Source organism: Mus pahari, chromosome 9 (genome assembly GCF_900095145.1).
Source record: "Mus pahari chromosome 9, PAHARI_EIJ_v1.1, whole genome shotgun sequence".
Taxonomy (NCBI): Eukaryota; Metazoa; Chordata; class Mammalia; order Rodentia; family Muridae; genus Mus; species Mus pahari.
In genome coordinates, this window is record NC_034598.1 from 90670413 (window position 1) to 90688208 (window position 17796).

At 47.4% G+C, this 17796-nt stretch overlaps 1 protein-coding gene across 1 annotated transcript in view; it reads left to right on the forward strand.

The window, feature by feature from the left end:
- The window catches only part of Nuak1 (NUAK family kinase 1), a 71990-nt gene that overhangs the window by 30028 nt on the left and 24166 nt on the right, over positions 1-17796 (forward strand). Inside the window, exon 2 of the mRNA XM_021205115.2 lies at positions 1694-1814. Within this exon, the coding sequence (XP_021060774.1) occupies positions 1694-1814 (121 nt within the window). The remainder of the gene's footprint in view (positions 1-1693; positions 1815-17796) is intronic.

Consider the following 17796-nt stretch of genomic DNA (forward strand, 5'->3'; position numbering starts at 1 on the left):
CCATGAATCAGCTCCCAGGATGCAGGCCTCATTCAGCCAAGAGAAAGCCTCTTAGTCCTGCTTTTCCATCTTAAGTAAGCAGAGGAGGATCTTCCGGCTGCATACTGAATGGGGCTGTCACGAGGGCCCGGGTAACTCTGAGCCTGGCACCGGAGTTACAAGGGGCCCTGGAGCCATAAGGCTCCTTCTTCTCTGTGCAGTTTCCTTTAACCAGTCCCAGGGTCCACCCAGGAGCTAAGGAGAGTGGTGCCTCCATTGGGTCCCCAGCTGTGCTTGTCTGAGCCGCTTTTGATCAGCAAATGGGAACAGGATGTCAGAGGGATCAGGGATCATCTTCATGTGATTGTTGGGCAGCATCATTTAGCTTCTGCTCCCCCTTTTTAAAAATACTTTTATTTATTCATTTATTTTAGTGTGTGTGTGTGTGTGTGTGTGTGTGTTTGCATGTGTGGTATATGTGTGCATGAGTATGTGTATGTATGTGTGGTGTGATGTGTGCATGTGTGTGTGCATTTGTGTGTGTGTGTGTGAGTGTGTGCATTTGTGTACGTGCGCGTGTGAGTGTGTGTGTGTGTGTATGTGTGAGCATGTGTGTGTGAGATCTCAGGTAGACATGCTTTCATGACGACGCATTTCTATTAATGGCTGATGGGAGCTGGGCAGGGCTGGAGTTGAAGATGCTCAGGGATGTGGGTCCATTCCTGCTGTGGTGGGCTGGGAGCCACCTCGTGATATCACCTGTCAAGATGTAGTCAGTTGTAGACTGCTTCTCGTGTGGACATGTTCTTTTGCAGATAACACCATGTATTGTTACCGAGAGGGATGGGCTAGCTGCCTCTCACCTAGGATAGGATGCACATGTGAGAGACATAGGCCAGGGGAGGGCACATTTGGGGGAACTAAGCAGATTTACAGTGTGACAGCCTATGGGTGGTAGGCTCCCTGGTTTTGTCCCTTGCCAACTTGTTCGTGAACAGGGACAGATCCACCCCTCATTAGGCTCCTGTTGTCGGCTGATGTTTCTTCTCATATGTCTGAGGGGTCTATGGACTGGCCCTGGCATTCTCCACAACTTTGATTCATGGGCACTTGGAGCTTTTGGAATTGACGGGCTGGTCCCAGATTGAGGCTGTCCCACTGTTTGCTTTGTCCTGGTTTGTCTCTGGAGGATTGTCTGTCCTAAGCTTTATAGTGGGATGTTCCTTGGTCTGGAGGAGGATGGAGGAAGGCATTTACACATTTTAAGCAAATGGGCAGGCAGAGCTGAGATTTGATCTTCAGAAAGAGGCTCTGAAGACTGAACTGGCTCTGGGAATGGGCCACACAGTGATTTTTCTTCTCTTTAAGTCATTGTCTCAGCTTCACAAGGAACTAAATGCTTAGAATTCCGCCTTCCGTAATCACAATCACCCTGCGAAACCACCTCAACTTTGCCCCCTCTTTCCCTCTAAGGATCGATTGGGATTCCTAGACTAAATGAACTGCCGCCACTGCTTAGTGAGGGAGAAGGTGAAGACCCAAGCCCTGGGCTGTTTATAAATGGACGGCATTGCAGGGGTTGTTCTGGAGCAGTTGTGGTGGCTGCCAGTTTGGCCAGCAAGCAACATCTGCATTTATTTTCCACCCCCAGCAACAATGGTTGATTTGCTTCTGTTTAGTCCTCTGAGTAACATTTCATTTCCTGACTTTATAGGTTGCTATAAAATCCATCCGTAAGGACAAAATTAAGGACGAGCTAGACATGGTTCACATCAGACGAGAGATTGAGATCATGTCATCCCTCAACCATCCTCATATCATCAGTATTTATGAAGGTCAGTGACTCTCTTTCTCCTACTGCTGTATTCGTTACCGCTTCACATACCACAGGGGCCTTGCCAAGACTTTGAGGTAATTGCCCTTCTGGGCAGGAGCCAAATATTTTGCTTCAGGATATAAAAATAGCCAAGTGTTATCTCCTATCTGGTTACGTTGAATGCAACCAGATACACATAGGGCAGCTCATCTGAGTCATAAAACATCGCTGGCCACTACCATCTTCCCTCTTGGCTTTGGCTGTTGCTAAGTAACCTGTCTTACTGAAAGTCTAGAAAGACAGGTTTCTTACACACACACAAAAAGGCTGCTTGCTGGGTGGTCAGTACCTGAAGGCGCATTGCCAGCCTCGGCCCTCAAACCTGATGGCCATTCAGGGATGAACAGGTCATCCAGGTGACTCTCTTTGAATTGGAAGTAAACACAGACAGGTGGAGAAGGCACTGAGAAGGAAGGCCACTGAGCCTTCCCAGTTGGAGTCCAGCTTGGAGCTGGTGTTTATAAAGCACAGGGCAGGGCAAGGCTTGTAAAAGTGCTGACGCTTCATTTTAGCTTCGGACCTTTACAGGAAGTAGTAGAATGTCTGAGCCTCCCACAGCAGTAATTCTTCATATTCTGTAAAAATGTTACAGAAGCTGTGGCTGCCTATTAGGGCCGAGATTGAAATCCAGATATCGTCCACAGCTTGACAAATAACTCTTAAATTTTATTTTTCCTTTTAAACTAATTTCTTTCTCTGTATATGTGGTTTTTATTCAAGGTTAAATTATACTGCTCAGGCTTTTGCTAGCTTTTCTCATTTTATACCATGTATATCCGTGTCAATAAAGACTTCCTATAAAGACATTTTACAAGGCTTTATAATATTTCATTTACTAGGGGTATACCATAATTTATCAACTCTAACTTTCTTTAAAAAGATTTATTTACTTATTTCATGTATGTGAGTACACTGTCACTGTCTTCAGACACATCAGAAGAGGGCATCAGATCCCATTACAGATGGCTGTGAGCCACCATGTGGTTGCTGGGAATTGAACTCAGGACCTTTGGAAGAGCAATCAGTGCTCTTAACCACTGAGCCATCTCTCCAGCACTAAGAGTCTAACTTTTTTTTTTTTTTTTTTTTGCCAAACATTACTGCTACTCCAGATTTCTGATTGTTATAAACAAGGCTTTATTGACCTCCACTTACATATCCATTTCTGATTATTTTCTTATGAAAAAGTTTTGCTTTTAAACTTGTTGTGTCCAAATGTTTCCCTAACATATAAATAAATATGAGTAAATTTACATACATTTAAAAATATTTTGATATATTCATGTAAATATGTTATTATTAGTTTATTGGGGGATTGAGAAAGGGTCTTACTTGTCTGGAACTCACAGACATCCTCCTGTCTCTGCCTCCTGAGGGCTGGGATTAAAGGTGTGTGCCATCACCCTGACCTCCCCAGAATATTTTTAAATATATGGCTAAGTCAGGAAAACGAACTTCTTTCAAAAGTGAACTTTCTTTTCATTTTCAATCCATAGAAATATATCAGGTAAAGGAAATAAGACAGCGGCCCTAGATTTTTTTTTTAGTTTATCTTTATCTTTATCTTTATTATTATTATTATTATTATTATTATTTAAAGCTATTGCAGTATTCTTTTCTCTCTGCTACTTTTCATCTGAAAGTCAGCACTGGCAGCCCCTTTTCTGCTTTCTCCATCTTTTTCTTTTTTTGATATCCTTCGAGATGGGGTTTAAATTTTTTTTTTTTATTTTAACTTTTAATTACGTGACTCTTATTTGTGTGGTGTACGCCTGGGAATGCAGTGCCCATGGAGGCCATGTGAGGGTGTCAGATCCCCTGGGGCTGGAGTTACAGGTGACTGTGAGCCACTGATGTGGGTGCTCGGGGTCAGACTTGGGTCCTCTGCAAGAACAGTATACCTAACCTAACCGCTGAGCCATCTCCACTGCCTGAGGGTGGACTTGCTTTTTTAAAGGGAAAATTTCACGCCCCTTGCAGTGGCCTTTGAAGTGCTGTGACTGGGTCAGCAACCTCAGCATCATTTAGAGATGGGTGGAGATGAGTGTCGGGTCCTCATCTGGAACCACAGACTGGAACACACTAGAGGTAGGGCCGGACAGTCTGCAGGCTCAGCCAGCTTGGGGACCATCGACTTCTGCTTGGACCCCCACTGCAAATCTGTGAAGTGGGCAGGTCAGGCGTTCCCATTGTGTAGATGTGGACACTGAGACCCTAAAGGGTAATTACGACTTGTTGGGTACACTAGTTTGCTATCATAATGCAGCCCCTCAGGCTGGTGGCTTCGAAAAGGCAAAACCCCTGTTTCCTTTAATTCCCAAGCCTGGAAGTTGAAGCTTGAGCTGATGGCAGTGAGGCTCGAGGGCTGTCTCAAGCGTCTCCCTGGGCATGTAGAGGGCCACCTACTCACCTCGTCTTCAAAGAGTCTTCCCTGTATCCTGTGCAAGTACCAACTTCCTGGCCAAGCTGGATTAGGATCTATGCTAATGGCCTCCGTGAAACTTACTTATCTCTGGGAGGACATTTAGATCGAACCGCGTCTTGATGTACAGAGCACCTTAGGACTTCAACCTGAGTTTTGAGCAGGGGACACAATCTAGCCAGTCATGCAGCTGGCTGGTGGCCCCAACACTGGGCTCCCTGATTGTGTTTTTTTCCTTCGGCATTTTCTTTACCCTGCTTCCTGACCTCATGCCTTGCCCTGCTGGCTCTGCGGCCACTTCGCCAGGCCTTTTCTTTCCTGACCTTACTACCCCTTCAGGCCTGAAGTTTGGCAGAGGAGAGTGGTGGCAGCTAGGGGTGGAGGTGAGAGACTGCACGTCTGGGAGATTGTGTGCCAGTCTTCTACCAAGCACAGACCGAGAGGTGTCTTCTCTGGAGACTGAAGGATGACCAGCCAACCAGGGGACTGTGCTGTGTGTAGATGTGTGTTCATTTGCTTAGTGGATCACCTAAGTGGTCATTTGGGCATTAGCCAAGCGAATTGGCGCTAGGAAGACACTGTTTACAGTTTCTTCTTCAATAAGGACCTTTAGAATGACCCTATGCACACATCTGCATGTGCCTGTGTCTGTGTGCGTGTAGCTATGTCAAGGTGTACATGCACACAGACAAACACATGTAGAAACCCACCAATGCCACTGGCTTCAGCATGATAAAACAATATGGTGTTTAGTGAACTTTGGGTTCTCCTGAGGGAAGGAATATCTTCTTTGGCACTAATGATTATATTAGAGCGGTATAGTCCCAGAGGACAATGAAGAGCTAAAGTACCCACTGTGCCTCAGGCCTTACCCTTAAAATACAACAGCAAAGGATGCCAGCTCCACTCTTTTTAAGAGGTGACATGCAAGAAGGGGAGATGGGAAATATGCAAGGTGAACGAGTGGATTTTGACCACCGAGTTTTGAGATGAGCCCTGCATGGAGCAGGGTATAAGCCTTTGGGGCAGCTGGGCTTTGCATACAAAGGGAACACAAGTGGGTGTATGTTCGACATTTCTGCCCATAATTTTGAGAAGAAGCTTGCGGCCACCCCTGTGGGCTCACTGGCCAGGTGGTTTCTAAGCTGTTTACGCACAGGCCCATGAAATGCTAACTTCAGTAAATGGTGTCTTTAGTGAACCAGCTCGGCTACTAGCCAGATCTTAAACTTAATTCCTTTCGAGCATGTCTTTCTGGGAGCAGCCTCTGGAGTGAACTGTTGATCCTCTGGTGAGGGTGATTTACCCTCAAATCTGTCAACCGCATGTGGATACAAACCGTCACCGGCTTCTATTGCTAAGTCAATAAGGGAAGAGGTGTGTGTTTTCTAGTGTGTGCTGCTGGGGTAACCTAATCTCAGAAAAATCTCAGGCAGCATCTCAGGGTGGGCCCCTGGTTCCCACTCAGAGGAATTCCATTCCCTCAGCAGGGAGGCAATTGACAATATGGAAAAGCAGCAGAAAAGGGAAGTGCAGGAATTTTCAGCTTGGTCGCCTAGAATGGAAGAGATAAAAACGGATTTTGTCTGCGGTTCTGATTTCAGGGCTGAGTTCAGACATCAAAGGCGGCTTGTCTCACCCCCACTTCCCCTTTGAAAGCCTAGGAAACCCTGTCCGCAAACCCTCAGGAGACTAATATCTTTATTAGTCACAAGGCTTGGGAATCCAGCCTCCCATATGGTAGTAGTATCGCATTTGAAAGCAAAAGGTGGGGTGTGGGGGCCATGCAGCCTGGGTCTTCATGTGTGTGCCCTTGGCTTGGGGTTCTGTAAATCTCTCTTCCTGGCCTTATCTGATTGTGTCACTTTACTGATTCTTTGCATTTCAATGTGCTAGAGAGGGATGGCCTTCATTCCTTTTATCTTAGGTAAGGGGAATCCTGGCTTCCTGCAACACACAGAAAGGCTTATTTTGGTATTCATTACCTACCATAGGTCTGTCTATCTATCTATCTATCTATCTATCTATCTATCTATCTATCTATCTATCTATCTATCTATTTTTAGTTTTTCAAAAGAGGGTCTCTCTGTGTAGTCCTGGCTGTCTTAGGTCTCTCTCTCTCTCTCTTTGTAGACCAGGCTGGCCTCGAACTCATAGAGATCTACCTGCCTCTGCCTCCCTAATGCTGGGATTAATGGCGTGTGCCACCACTACTCACCTGATCATTCTCTTAATTAAGAATGTTTAAAAATTGATCATTAGGGCTGGTGAGATTGCACAGCGGGTAAGAGCACCGACCGCTCTTCCGAAGGTCCAGAGTTCAAATCCCAGCAACCACGTGGTGGCTCACAACCACCCATTATGAGATTTGACACCCTCTTCTGGTGCCTCTGAAGTCAGCTACAGTGTACTTATGTATAATGATAAATAAATAAATCTTAAAAAATTGATCATTAAACTTAAAATAAAGAAGGAATGAAATAGTTAAACTTCTCTTTTGATAAACATGCCAATCTTCTGCCTTGCCTGTGAGCCTGCTCTTCTGGAGAAGACGTAGGAGCCTGTGTTCTCAAATAGTCTCTGTGTTCCTACCATAAGGCACTTTGGATGAAGTTACTGTCAATTTTGGGTTACATGTGCAAATCAACAGAACTGCTAGGCATGTGTTGGGGGTCTGCTTAGTAAAGGCTAGAGAATTGCTTTTTGTTTTATTGTATGTGTAGCATGTGTGTGCGTATGTATGTATGTTTGCATTTGTGTAGGAGTATGTGTGTGTGCATGCATGTGTTTGTGTGTGTGCACATGTGTGAGCATGCGTGTATATGTGTGTGTCTTAGGTTGATGTTGCCCTTGATTGCTTTCCACTTTATATATTGAAGTGGGGGGTCTGAACCCCCTGATTTGAGCCTATTTCTATCTTTTGTATGCTAGGATTACAGGCAGGACCCATGCCCACGTGGCTTTCACGTGGGTTTTGGGGATTCAAATTTCCATCTTCATGCTTACATGGCTTTACATTACTTTACCCATGGAGCTGTCTCTTCGTCTGGTTATTCTGGTTATGCTATCTAGGGAAGGTTGGATAGAAACTTACTGGGGTAGGCAGCGGGCTGAGGCCGTACTACCCAGGTCAATGATTCTTCAGGTAGGTGCACATGGATACTCCCATGGCAATTTGTGACTCTAATATCTGCACCTCAAGCCCAAGGCTTCTCATTGGTCAGACTGAGAAACGTGGAGTGACCCGTGAAACCAAGCGGACGATAAGTGTTGCTCTTGAAACCAGTCTTGGTATGATCATCTGTCATCAAAGAGTTAGAGAACATATTCTGGCCACAGTCACCAAAGAGCGGTGAGTGACACCTTCAGTCTTGGGTTGACTTAGTAAGCCACGTGGACGCCACCCTCCTCAGGGACCTCTGAGCACCATGAGACCGTTTACTGAGCTTGGCAAAGCAGTGCTTTGTGCTTCTGTTTACCCTTTTAAGCCTATGACGAATTGCTGGGTATTGATTTATTGTGCTCCTCTGTTGCCAGCCCCACAACTTCCAAGTGAAGTCCTTGCAGGCTGGGCCCAACTGCAAGGCCCATCTCTGTTCACAAACCCCCAGGGCTCGCTCTCCTCATTTTAACTGTAGGAATGAGCCTCTCAGTTGTATGTCAGCGCAACCACATTTTAAATGTTTCCTGTGAAATTAGCTCCTTGACCTTCAAGTGTATTATTTTCATTTGATTACATCCAAGTGATTTTTTTTCTAGAGGCCGGAGATTAGAAATAAAACAAACAAAAAGCAAATGTTTCTCCTTGATTGTCTTGCCTCGCCCTCCTGAATTTCCTGCAATTCAATATTTCCTAGTGCTTTAAATAATGCCACTTACACTTGAAGACAAGTTTTTTTTTTTGTTTTTGTTTTTTTTTGAATAAATAAAACTATATTGTGTTTAATACAGAGCCCTTTGAGATGAACTGGGGTCATTTAATCATTCACTTATGCCATCAAGAACATGCATTTAGGAAGGAAGGCTCATGAATCCCCTAGAGTGGCCTTATATGTGACTACCTGAAGGAAGACTGGGGACCTATAACTTCTACCCTTCAGAAGTCTGGGCATTTTTGATTAGAGGATTTATGCTTCTCTCCAGTACCTCCATGAATTCTGACAGAGAGCTCATGCTGTAATGTGTGTGTGTGTGTGTGTGTGTGTGTGTGTGTGTGTGTTTTGCGGTATCAATCTCACTGTACTCTAACACTAATGGCCAACTGGCAACCAGGGACTGAAACAGGGACCCTGGTTAAGAGAGCTGGGCTTAGGGATAGAGAGGTGGCTCAGTGGTTAAGAACATTTTCTGCTCTTGCCAAGGACCTGAGTTTGGTTCCCAGCGTCTCCACCGAGTAGCTCATAACCTTCCATAACTCCAACTCCAGGGGCTCCAACATCCTCCTCTCATTAAGTACCACACTCACGAGCTCATAGCCACACAGAGGCACACACGCATACATGGATCCTATAATAAAAGTCTGACATAAGAGAGCTGGAGGGAGGGAAAGAACTGCACTTAACTTTGCAGGGGGCTCCAGAAGTCTGATGTCTGCACAAGTGAACTCACTCCCTGTGTCACTGCTCTCTCACCTCCTGTCTCTGTCTGTCCATCTGTCTGTCCGTCTATCTATATCAGTCTGTCTGTGCCTGTCTCTGTCTCTGTCTGTCTCTGTCTGTCTGTCGACTCCTCTCTCTCTCTCTCTCTCTCTCTCTCTCTCTCTCTCTCTCTCTCTCACACACACACACACACACACACCAGTGCAGATATGTACACTTGTGGGCAGGTTCCGCCTATGCAGACCTGTAACTCTGGCTCTCGCCCACACTCATCCACCTCTTTCTTACACCACGAGGCTTGCTGCCCATGATGGCAGCTGTGTGCTATCACAGTCAATCAATGAGGCTGCAACGGAGAGTGGCAAGCTCTGCGGAAAGGCACAGCCCTGCTCAGGGGGTCAGTCATTAGCTCTGCCAGAGGGAGGGTGGGTGGGTGGTAGGTACTGACTTGGCTTCTCTTCCTTGGGGCGGCTGGGGTGAGCCAAGCCCCCCAGCCAGGCCTGCTGCTGAGTTTGTGGAAGAGGAACCAAGGCTGTCTGTGTATCCCTGTCACTGCTGGGTCAGCAGGCTTGTTTAAGGACTGTAGTCTGGGGCTTTTCCTTCTACTTGGGGTGGTTGTGAGCATTCAGATCAGTTAGCAGGGATAATGACTGACGGAAACTCATAGTCTCATAGTGACTGGCATGCACTCCCCACCCCAGCCTAGCCCACCCCATCTTACCCCCCTCTTTCTTTGGTATGTGTGTGTGTGTGCACGTGCACGTGCATGTGTGTTTGTGATGGTACCTATGGAGCCCATTCCACCTTACAGCCCCGCTAAGTTGCTATGATGGAGATGCCCCCTCCCTCCCCCAGGTGCCATTTAGGGAGCTGAAGTCCAGTGGCTGGTCCAGGCTGGTGCCCTTGAGCCTTCTCTCTATCTTAGCCTTCTCATCTGCCCTCCTAGAGTTTGGCATTGTCTTTATCCTTAGTTTTTATAACTCTGACATAAGGGAAAAGAATTTTAGTGAGCCTCCTGCATCTCCTCAGAGCCCATACCTTGTTTTATTTCCTAGCTGTTTGATTTTTTTTTTTTTTTTTTTTTTTGAGCCTAGGTCTCTGTAACCTCAGTCTCCTGAGAGTCAGGATTACAGGCACACATCACGTGACGTCTACCTCTCGCCTGGGTGGGTGGCCAGGCTGGGTATGGTCCTCCTTAAGCATTCCTGCCAACATCCCTCATGTTGGTGTATTGTAAGACATGTGTGAGCCAAAAAGCCTTCCATTGTCCAAACTGGGAAGTGCCTACCCATGATTCAGCTCTGACCACCCCACTGACAATGGGAACTATTAGTCTAGCTGTATTTTCTCACCCTTACTATGGGGAAGCCTGCAGACATCAGAGGACTATTTTGTAAAGCCATGGGCCCCTGAGGTATTTGCAATTTAGTTCTTGGGACTATACTTTTGAAGAATTAATCCTGTACTGACTCAGTGACTAATTAGGTGGCCACCGACTCTTTCAAGAAAAGATGCTTGTGTTTCTGCAATGAGAAGCAGGCTGGGGGTTCCTGTGAGAATCTTCCTTGTCTTTAATAAAAGTGAGTCCCCCTGGGAGTGGAAAGGTGCTTCTGGCAGTTTGGGGACATCAATAAAAGCACTTGTTGTCTGGTGTGAGTGGAAGGACCCTGGACAGATAGAATGCTGAGAACTCTGGCCAGTCCCCTCCTAAACCCTCGCTCCTTTTGCTTAAAACCAACAAACTAGTCTTCCTCCCTTGAGAGTCCATGTGAACCAGAAAGCTATCCTCCATTTCCGTAGGAAGAAATTTTCCATTTTCCAGAACCATCTGCCTCCATTCTGTAAACTGATCCCCACTCTGCTGTCCTGCCTGGTGCATTTGTCTCTAAAATGGCCTGTGGATGGTTAAACATCCTAGGATGCCCTCCTCCTGAGTTTCTCCCAGGCCAGAGTTTTATGTTATGCACTTTCTCAAGCTATACAAGCTGTGTTATTAGCCTTGGGGGCAGCAGAGGGGAATCGTTAGCAGCTTTGTAATGAGTTTGGTTGTGAAAGCCAGACGATCAGAAGTCAGAAGTGAACTGTCAGAACGAGCGGCTGATAAAATTCAGGTTTAATGTGGAGATGCAGCTGTTGCTATAGCAACCAGTCCTCCACCCTCCACTCTCTCCCTTGAAATAGAAAATAAACAGAAATCGAGAAAAGTAATCCAAGTTGGTTTCTGGGAAGGAGCAAGACGCTGATAGAAAAAAGGGGATGTGCCTGGATGTCCTGTGCTATGCCAGAGCAATAGCAGTAGTATCTAATTAAAGCAAAGCCCTAGTCATTCGTCCTGGTAGATTCCATGCCTGTTTTCCCCAGGAATCTTCTCAGACTCATTCAGATTTACATCATTGGTACTTTCCCCTTGCCCTCTGAATGCTAAGAGTCTGAGCCATACAGCTTGACCCGTGGATTATTTGCTAAGCTCCATTCACTTCCAAGTAGGACATGACTTCTTGAAGGCAAAGGCTCTGATTTATATTGTTTGGTCAGCTTTAACACACAGCAGAATGTGTAGGGAGTTCAGAGATTGATAAAGGGTGCTCAGGAAAGGCTGAGAGTTAGACTCCATCAAGAAGAAACTGTGCTGAGGACAGTGCAGAAGAATGAATGGAGGTGGGGGAAGAATGAATGACTGGAGGTGGGGGAAATGAATGGATGGAAGTTGGGGGATGAGTGAATGGAGGTGGGGGGGATGAGTGAATGGAGGTGACGAAGAATGAATGAATGGAGGTAGGGGAAAGAATGAATAATGGGTGAGGGAGGGGGAAGGAGTCATAGTAAAACCATGCATAGATTTTTTTAGTCACACAAATTTGAATTCAAAGTCTTATTCAGTATCTGTCCAACGATAATGCATATAGACATGCAATAAAAGTAAAAGGCATGCGATATGCAAGAATGTTCCCAGTTAGGCCGGGAGACAGCCCAGTAGGTAATTGTACTTGTTCTCGCAGGGGACCTAGGTTCAGTTCCCAGCACACACATGGTGACTTGTAACCAATCGTAACTCCAGTACCAGGGGAGCCAATGCCCTCTTCTCAGCACTGAGGGCACTAGGCATAAACCCGGTGAATGTATGTGCATGTAGGTAAAATAACTCAAACACATAAAAATAAAATCAGCAAACATAACAACAACAACAACAACAACAACAACAACAACAACAACAGCAAATGCTCCCAGAAACTCCTCACGGGAATCCTCAGCTGGAGACAGCTCAGTGTTCATCTGAGGTAGGATGAATGAATAAGCCAGCACAATGCCCCTGTATGATAAAGAGTTCATAGCACGAACAAAGACTCTTCAATGACACAGAACACTGTGAATTAGTCCCATCTACATTATTTGTGGTTATTGAAGTCACACAAAAGAATATACCCTGCATGGTCCACTGTTTACGAACTTCAAAAGGAGCCAGGCTTGTCCACCTCCTTATAGTCAACCCAGTATGGCATTGCTTGTTCATGAGCGGGGAGGTGGTTAGTGGCTGAGAGCTCTGAGTGGGACGACTGGTGCTGACAGTGCTGCTTGCCGTTGGGTAGTGGCTATCCAATCATGAAGTGGAATAATGTTGACACAGGTTGAGCATCATCCCTGATTCAGAAACCTGAAATCTGAGATGCTCCAGGATGCTAAATGTCTTGAGCATCAGCGTGGTAGATCACACATGGAAAAATCTCATACCATAAAACACTGTTTCATGGGAGAAAAGTGCTTTCTTCAGTTTACTTGTTACAGTTTGTCATGGAGGAAGCCAGGACAGGCGCTCAAGGCAGCAACCTGGAGATAGAACTGAAGGATGCCATGGAGGGGTGAGCATCACTGGCTGGCTCTCAGGATCTCTCTCAGCTACTTCCCTTATACACCCAGGACCACCTTCCCAGAGGTGACAACACCCACATTTCTCTATTAATTAAGAATATGTTCCCACAGACACACTCACAGACACCACAGACACACCCACAGAGACAACATACAGACACACCCCGGACATGCCCACAGACACATCCACACACCACAAAAAACACAGACACACCCACATGCCCACAGACACACCACAAACACACCCACAGACACACCACAAACACACCCACAGACACAACACACAGACACATCCGTAGACACAATACACAGACACACCACAGACACACCCACAGACACAACACACAGACATATTCACAGACACAACACATAGACACACCACAGACACACCCACAGACACATCCACAGTCACACCCACAGACACACCACAGACACACCCACAGATACAACACACAGACACACCACAGACACACCCACAGACACACACACAGAGACACAACACACAGACACATTCACAGACACAACACACAGCCACAGACACATCACACAGACACACCCACAGACACAACATATAGACACATACACAGACACACCCACAGACACACCCACAGACCAAGATGCTGGAGGGTCCCTCTCTGGTGTCTCGAGTTTCTGACAACTAACCAGCACCAATGCCTTCAGCCTACTTGTCCTAGATGCATATGAAATATAAGTGAATATCCTACTCAAACTGGGCCCCCCATGTATATCATTATGTAGATGCAGATAGTCTAAAATTCATGGAAGCCACCCTTGGTCCCTGTACTGGTTGCACAGGATCGCTGTGATCTGTCACGCCGACTCTGTGACATGCAGTCACTGGTCAGGAGAGGTCACTGGGAGAGGGTTGTTTCAGGGGTTAGGCTGTTTCAGAGGTCCGGGATTCCAGATGCTACTGTGGCCTTCAGTTCCATTTCTTCTGTTGTCTTGGCAGTGTTTACTCACCTGCCTGGCTTCCCAGGGGCTTTCTCTGGATATTTATTTGCTGCCTTACTTTGTATTTCATTCACAGCCCTCTTCTTGCGTCTCCTTCGGTGGCCCCTGGCAGAGGCTGGAGACTGTTGCTTCCCTCGTGGCGTTTCTTCTACCCGGTCTGTCCTCACTCCCTCTCTTGACTCGGTCACATCTTTTCTAATTATCCCCGGTGCCATCCACATAGTGGGTGCTTTCTGCGGTTCTGTTGCTTTACTGCAACCCAGGCTGGGCAGCCCAGGGTCCTGGCACAATGCTGTGGGCTGACTCAAGCTGAGCTAAGTTTCTATTCAGGGCCTGCCGTTTCCTGGTAGGCCTGGCAGGCATGTCAAGGGCCACAGTTTTCCTTACCATCTTAGAGCCACCAGGCTCCAGGGTAAAGGTGTCTTGGCCAAGAGACACGGCTTTAATTTTTCAGAAAGGAAACCCTTCCCAAGTGATGGAAAATAAGCTTTGGCTCAGTGACTAATAATATAAACACAGACAAGATTTCTGGGCTTATAAATAACCAGTTGTAAAAAGTGCTCAAGAGGAGCAGCCCATTTTTGTGAGAAGAATGGTCACAAAGATGTGAGCCACGTCTCCATTAGTGACCTTAATCCTGGGTGAGGAGCCTCAGGCCTAGGATGCAGAAGCCAGTCATTCCTTAGTCTGATTCCCAAGACCTTAACCTTAGCCATCATGACTACCAGGCTCTGCTGGAAAAAGTCATGGTTGATCTGTGGTTCCTTCCCGCTTGAAGACCCTGAGCGTCTAGGGTAACGGTGGCATGGTACAAAGTACCGCGTTGGCAAGGAAAGTGTTAGGGCAGTCTTTCCCTAAGAGGTAGGGGGAAAAGTTATTCAAGCACTGAGCCCTATGTCCCAAGGTCAGCTCACTGCTCCTGCCCCACCCCCCACATGCTGCAGGCCTCATTGCTTGATGAGAGTCAGGCCAGAGGGATTGGTGTATGGATGGTAACAGGCTGAGCTTTGATCCTGAAGGTCGATTGTGTTGTCTAGCCCAGCCCTACTTGGGCTCTCTGTAATCATGGTGACTGTTCTGAGCCTTGCTATGCCAGGTGTTCCTCTCTATGAAATAAAAAGGCTTAAGGGGCCGTATCCACATGATATCATTCACACAAAATGTCTCTTAGCACAGGGCTGGCACATAGGCCTACGGTACTTCATACTGTTGTTAAGTAACAACTGGATGCTCCAGCAGCCTCCCTGACAGGGCGTTATGTTCTCCAAATGCAGAATTCTCTTTGGCAGTTAGCTCATCTCGTGTGACAGTCAAACACCGGCTATGAACCTGGCCTGCCTCTTACGGAGGGTGCAGATGGTGTCCCACAGCCAGGCCTGGGCACACGGGGAGTTCTGTGGCCCTGCCGATGGCCCATGACAACAAGGGGGTATCTTATTCAGATACCATTGCAGGCACCCAGTGTTTCCTGTACTGGACTGAGAGCCCTTCCTCTGAGTGTGAGTAGGGACATAGAAGTGCCCCGGTTCACCTGCAGAAGCCTACTGTCCAAAGGCAGCCAAGCCCAGGTGTGAGCATTTTCCAAATGTTTCATCTGTTTAGTCACCAGGTCTTTTTCCTCCCAGAGTTCGTTGCAGGATTTGTGCTCCGGAAAACAGTCTTTGCAGCTGCCCTGCTTCTCAGGCATTTGACAATGGCGTGACAGGGAAGGGCTGGAAGCCAGTGAGGCTGTAGTGGGGTGACGCAGGTGGAGGGACTCAGTCAGAGTGTCAGGCTGTGCCAGCAGAAGTTGCTTAGTGAAGTACCTGTTGCGCTGAGCGGCGTTGAAGTGTACGGTTGAAAAGGGAGGAACTGGCCTCCGATAGTCCCGTCTGCGGGGAGGTGTGCCCCTGATATTCAGATGAGTCTCTGTCACCTTTAAGGATGCTCTAGTGTCAGGGATGTGAGGGACTTGTTTATTTGTGTGTGTGTGCATGCGTGTGCGTGCGCACGTGTGTCAAAGCACTTTTTTTCTTCTTTCTTCCTACCTTAAAAAAAAAAAAAGCAAAACAAAAACCAAAAAATAACCTAGGATGTAAGCTGCTTCCCGAGGGCATGTATGTCGCTCACGTTTGCAGCCTGAGCCATAGTCCCAAGGCCGCCCTCCTACTTCTAGAGTTTAGAGTTAATGAAAAGTCCAATCCAGGATGAAAGGAGCCCAAGAAGCTGGTACAGAGCGGCCAGCAGACTCCCAAGAAGTCAGCTAGTTTTATCTGGCTGTCCCCTTTCCCTCCCTCTACCTTCCTACTGCCGCCTTCCTCTTCATTTTATCAGAGAGAGTCTGCTGTACTGGCAGGAGCCAAAAAGGAACTAGGGGGGAAGGGTGACCCTCTAGAGGCCAGCGACAAGGTGTGGGAGGGGAGGGTGCCCAGGCGGCAGGCAGGCAGATTCCAGTTCACCTCAGTTGCTCATTGAATGTGCGCGTGTTTGTCTCAGTGCCAGGCCTTGGGGGGGAGGGTCCAATAATATTAAGATAAACAATAGCAACCTAGGCTATGGAAGGCTGTGCGTTCAGGCTTCGTTCTGAGCATCTACCATCCTGTTATCCCTCCGGTCTCCCAACAGTCCTAAGAAATGCTTTCTAAGTTCATTTCTAAGTTCATGCATTTGATGTAACAGGAACACAGAGAAGGTAAGCAATTTCCAGGAGTCACACAGCCAACAAGGACAGGACGCCAGGTTTTAGCCCTCCCAGCTCACGCTCCGCAACCAGGCGGAGGAAAATGGATATGTAACCAGGAAATAAGTTACAATGAGGCCAGGGTAGGCCAGGGATGTAAGAGGCTGTGATGTGCAGATAAGTATGAGCGAAGGTTCATTCTGTTGATGAGCGCTGGTGAGTGAGAGCAGGGAAGCGGAGGCAGCACCGTGTGTGTGTGTGTGTGTGTGTGTGTGTGTGTGTGTGTGTGTGTGTGTTGTGTGTAAATGTGAGAAACGTGAATGACTGACAGCTCTTTCTGTATTGTTGGACATTGAAGTGGGCGGGGACAGTCAGACCTGATAAGGTAGAGGCGGGCAGGAGAGGTCTGGGGTTCCCTCTGCATCTTCTAGGAAGGATGTACTTCCAGACAGTTAAAGGCATCTTACATGACAGCCTGAATTAAGGCTCGGTGGTGCAGTGAGTGGCTCAAGCGGACTGAGTACCTTAGCATCTTCTCTCCTCTTGGCCTTTTCTCCTTGGCCCATGTGCTGACCTTGAGTGTCTATGTGGGACCCCGATTAGATCCTAACAGCTGGAGAGCAGAGTTGGCGAGAGGGCCTTGACAAACATCACGGATAAAAGATACCCGTGGTAGGTAGAGGTCGGCTGAGAAGGGACTGGGCAGGGGCATCCAGCTCCAGAGGGCTGCAGGGGTCCTGACTCCATTCCAGGTTTGGCTCTGGGGCTCCCTGGTCATGTCTGAAGCCAGATTAAGGTGGTTCTGGCTAGGACCTCGCTTGATCTCGGCAGGAATAACTGGCCAGGCTCCGCAAGCCTTACAACCACCGTAGGCTGTCCTCATCGGGTTCTTTCCTGAATGGTAAAGTCTCAGATATTCCCTGGGGGTGTGTCGTGGGTTTGAAATGGGTGAAATGGCTCTAAGGAGGGCCATTGGGTTGTGTCGGATGAGAGGACATACATTAAGGTGTGTACGGAAACTGGCGAGTTCAAATGAGCAAAGAGATAACAGGATGGGTGCCACAGAAGCTTCGTTAGCAATAGGGCACCCTGTCTGCATCAGATGTTGGTGGGCAGCAGCAGCAGCATGTGTGTGTGTGTGTGTGTGTGTGTGTGTGTGTGTGTGTGCATCTTTGAAGTGCATGTTGTACATGTGAGCCATGATGGATGCAGAGGTCAATGAACAACCTCTGCTGTCAGATCCACCTTGTTCCTAACAGTCTCCTATTTGGTGCTCTTGGAGCTTCTGGGGACTCTCCATGACTCTACCTCCCAGTACCCATATAGGAGCACTGGGATCATGCATGGGAGCACTGGGATCATGCATGGGCGCAGTGAGATCATGCTTAGGAGCACTGGGATCATGCATGGGAGCACTGGG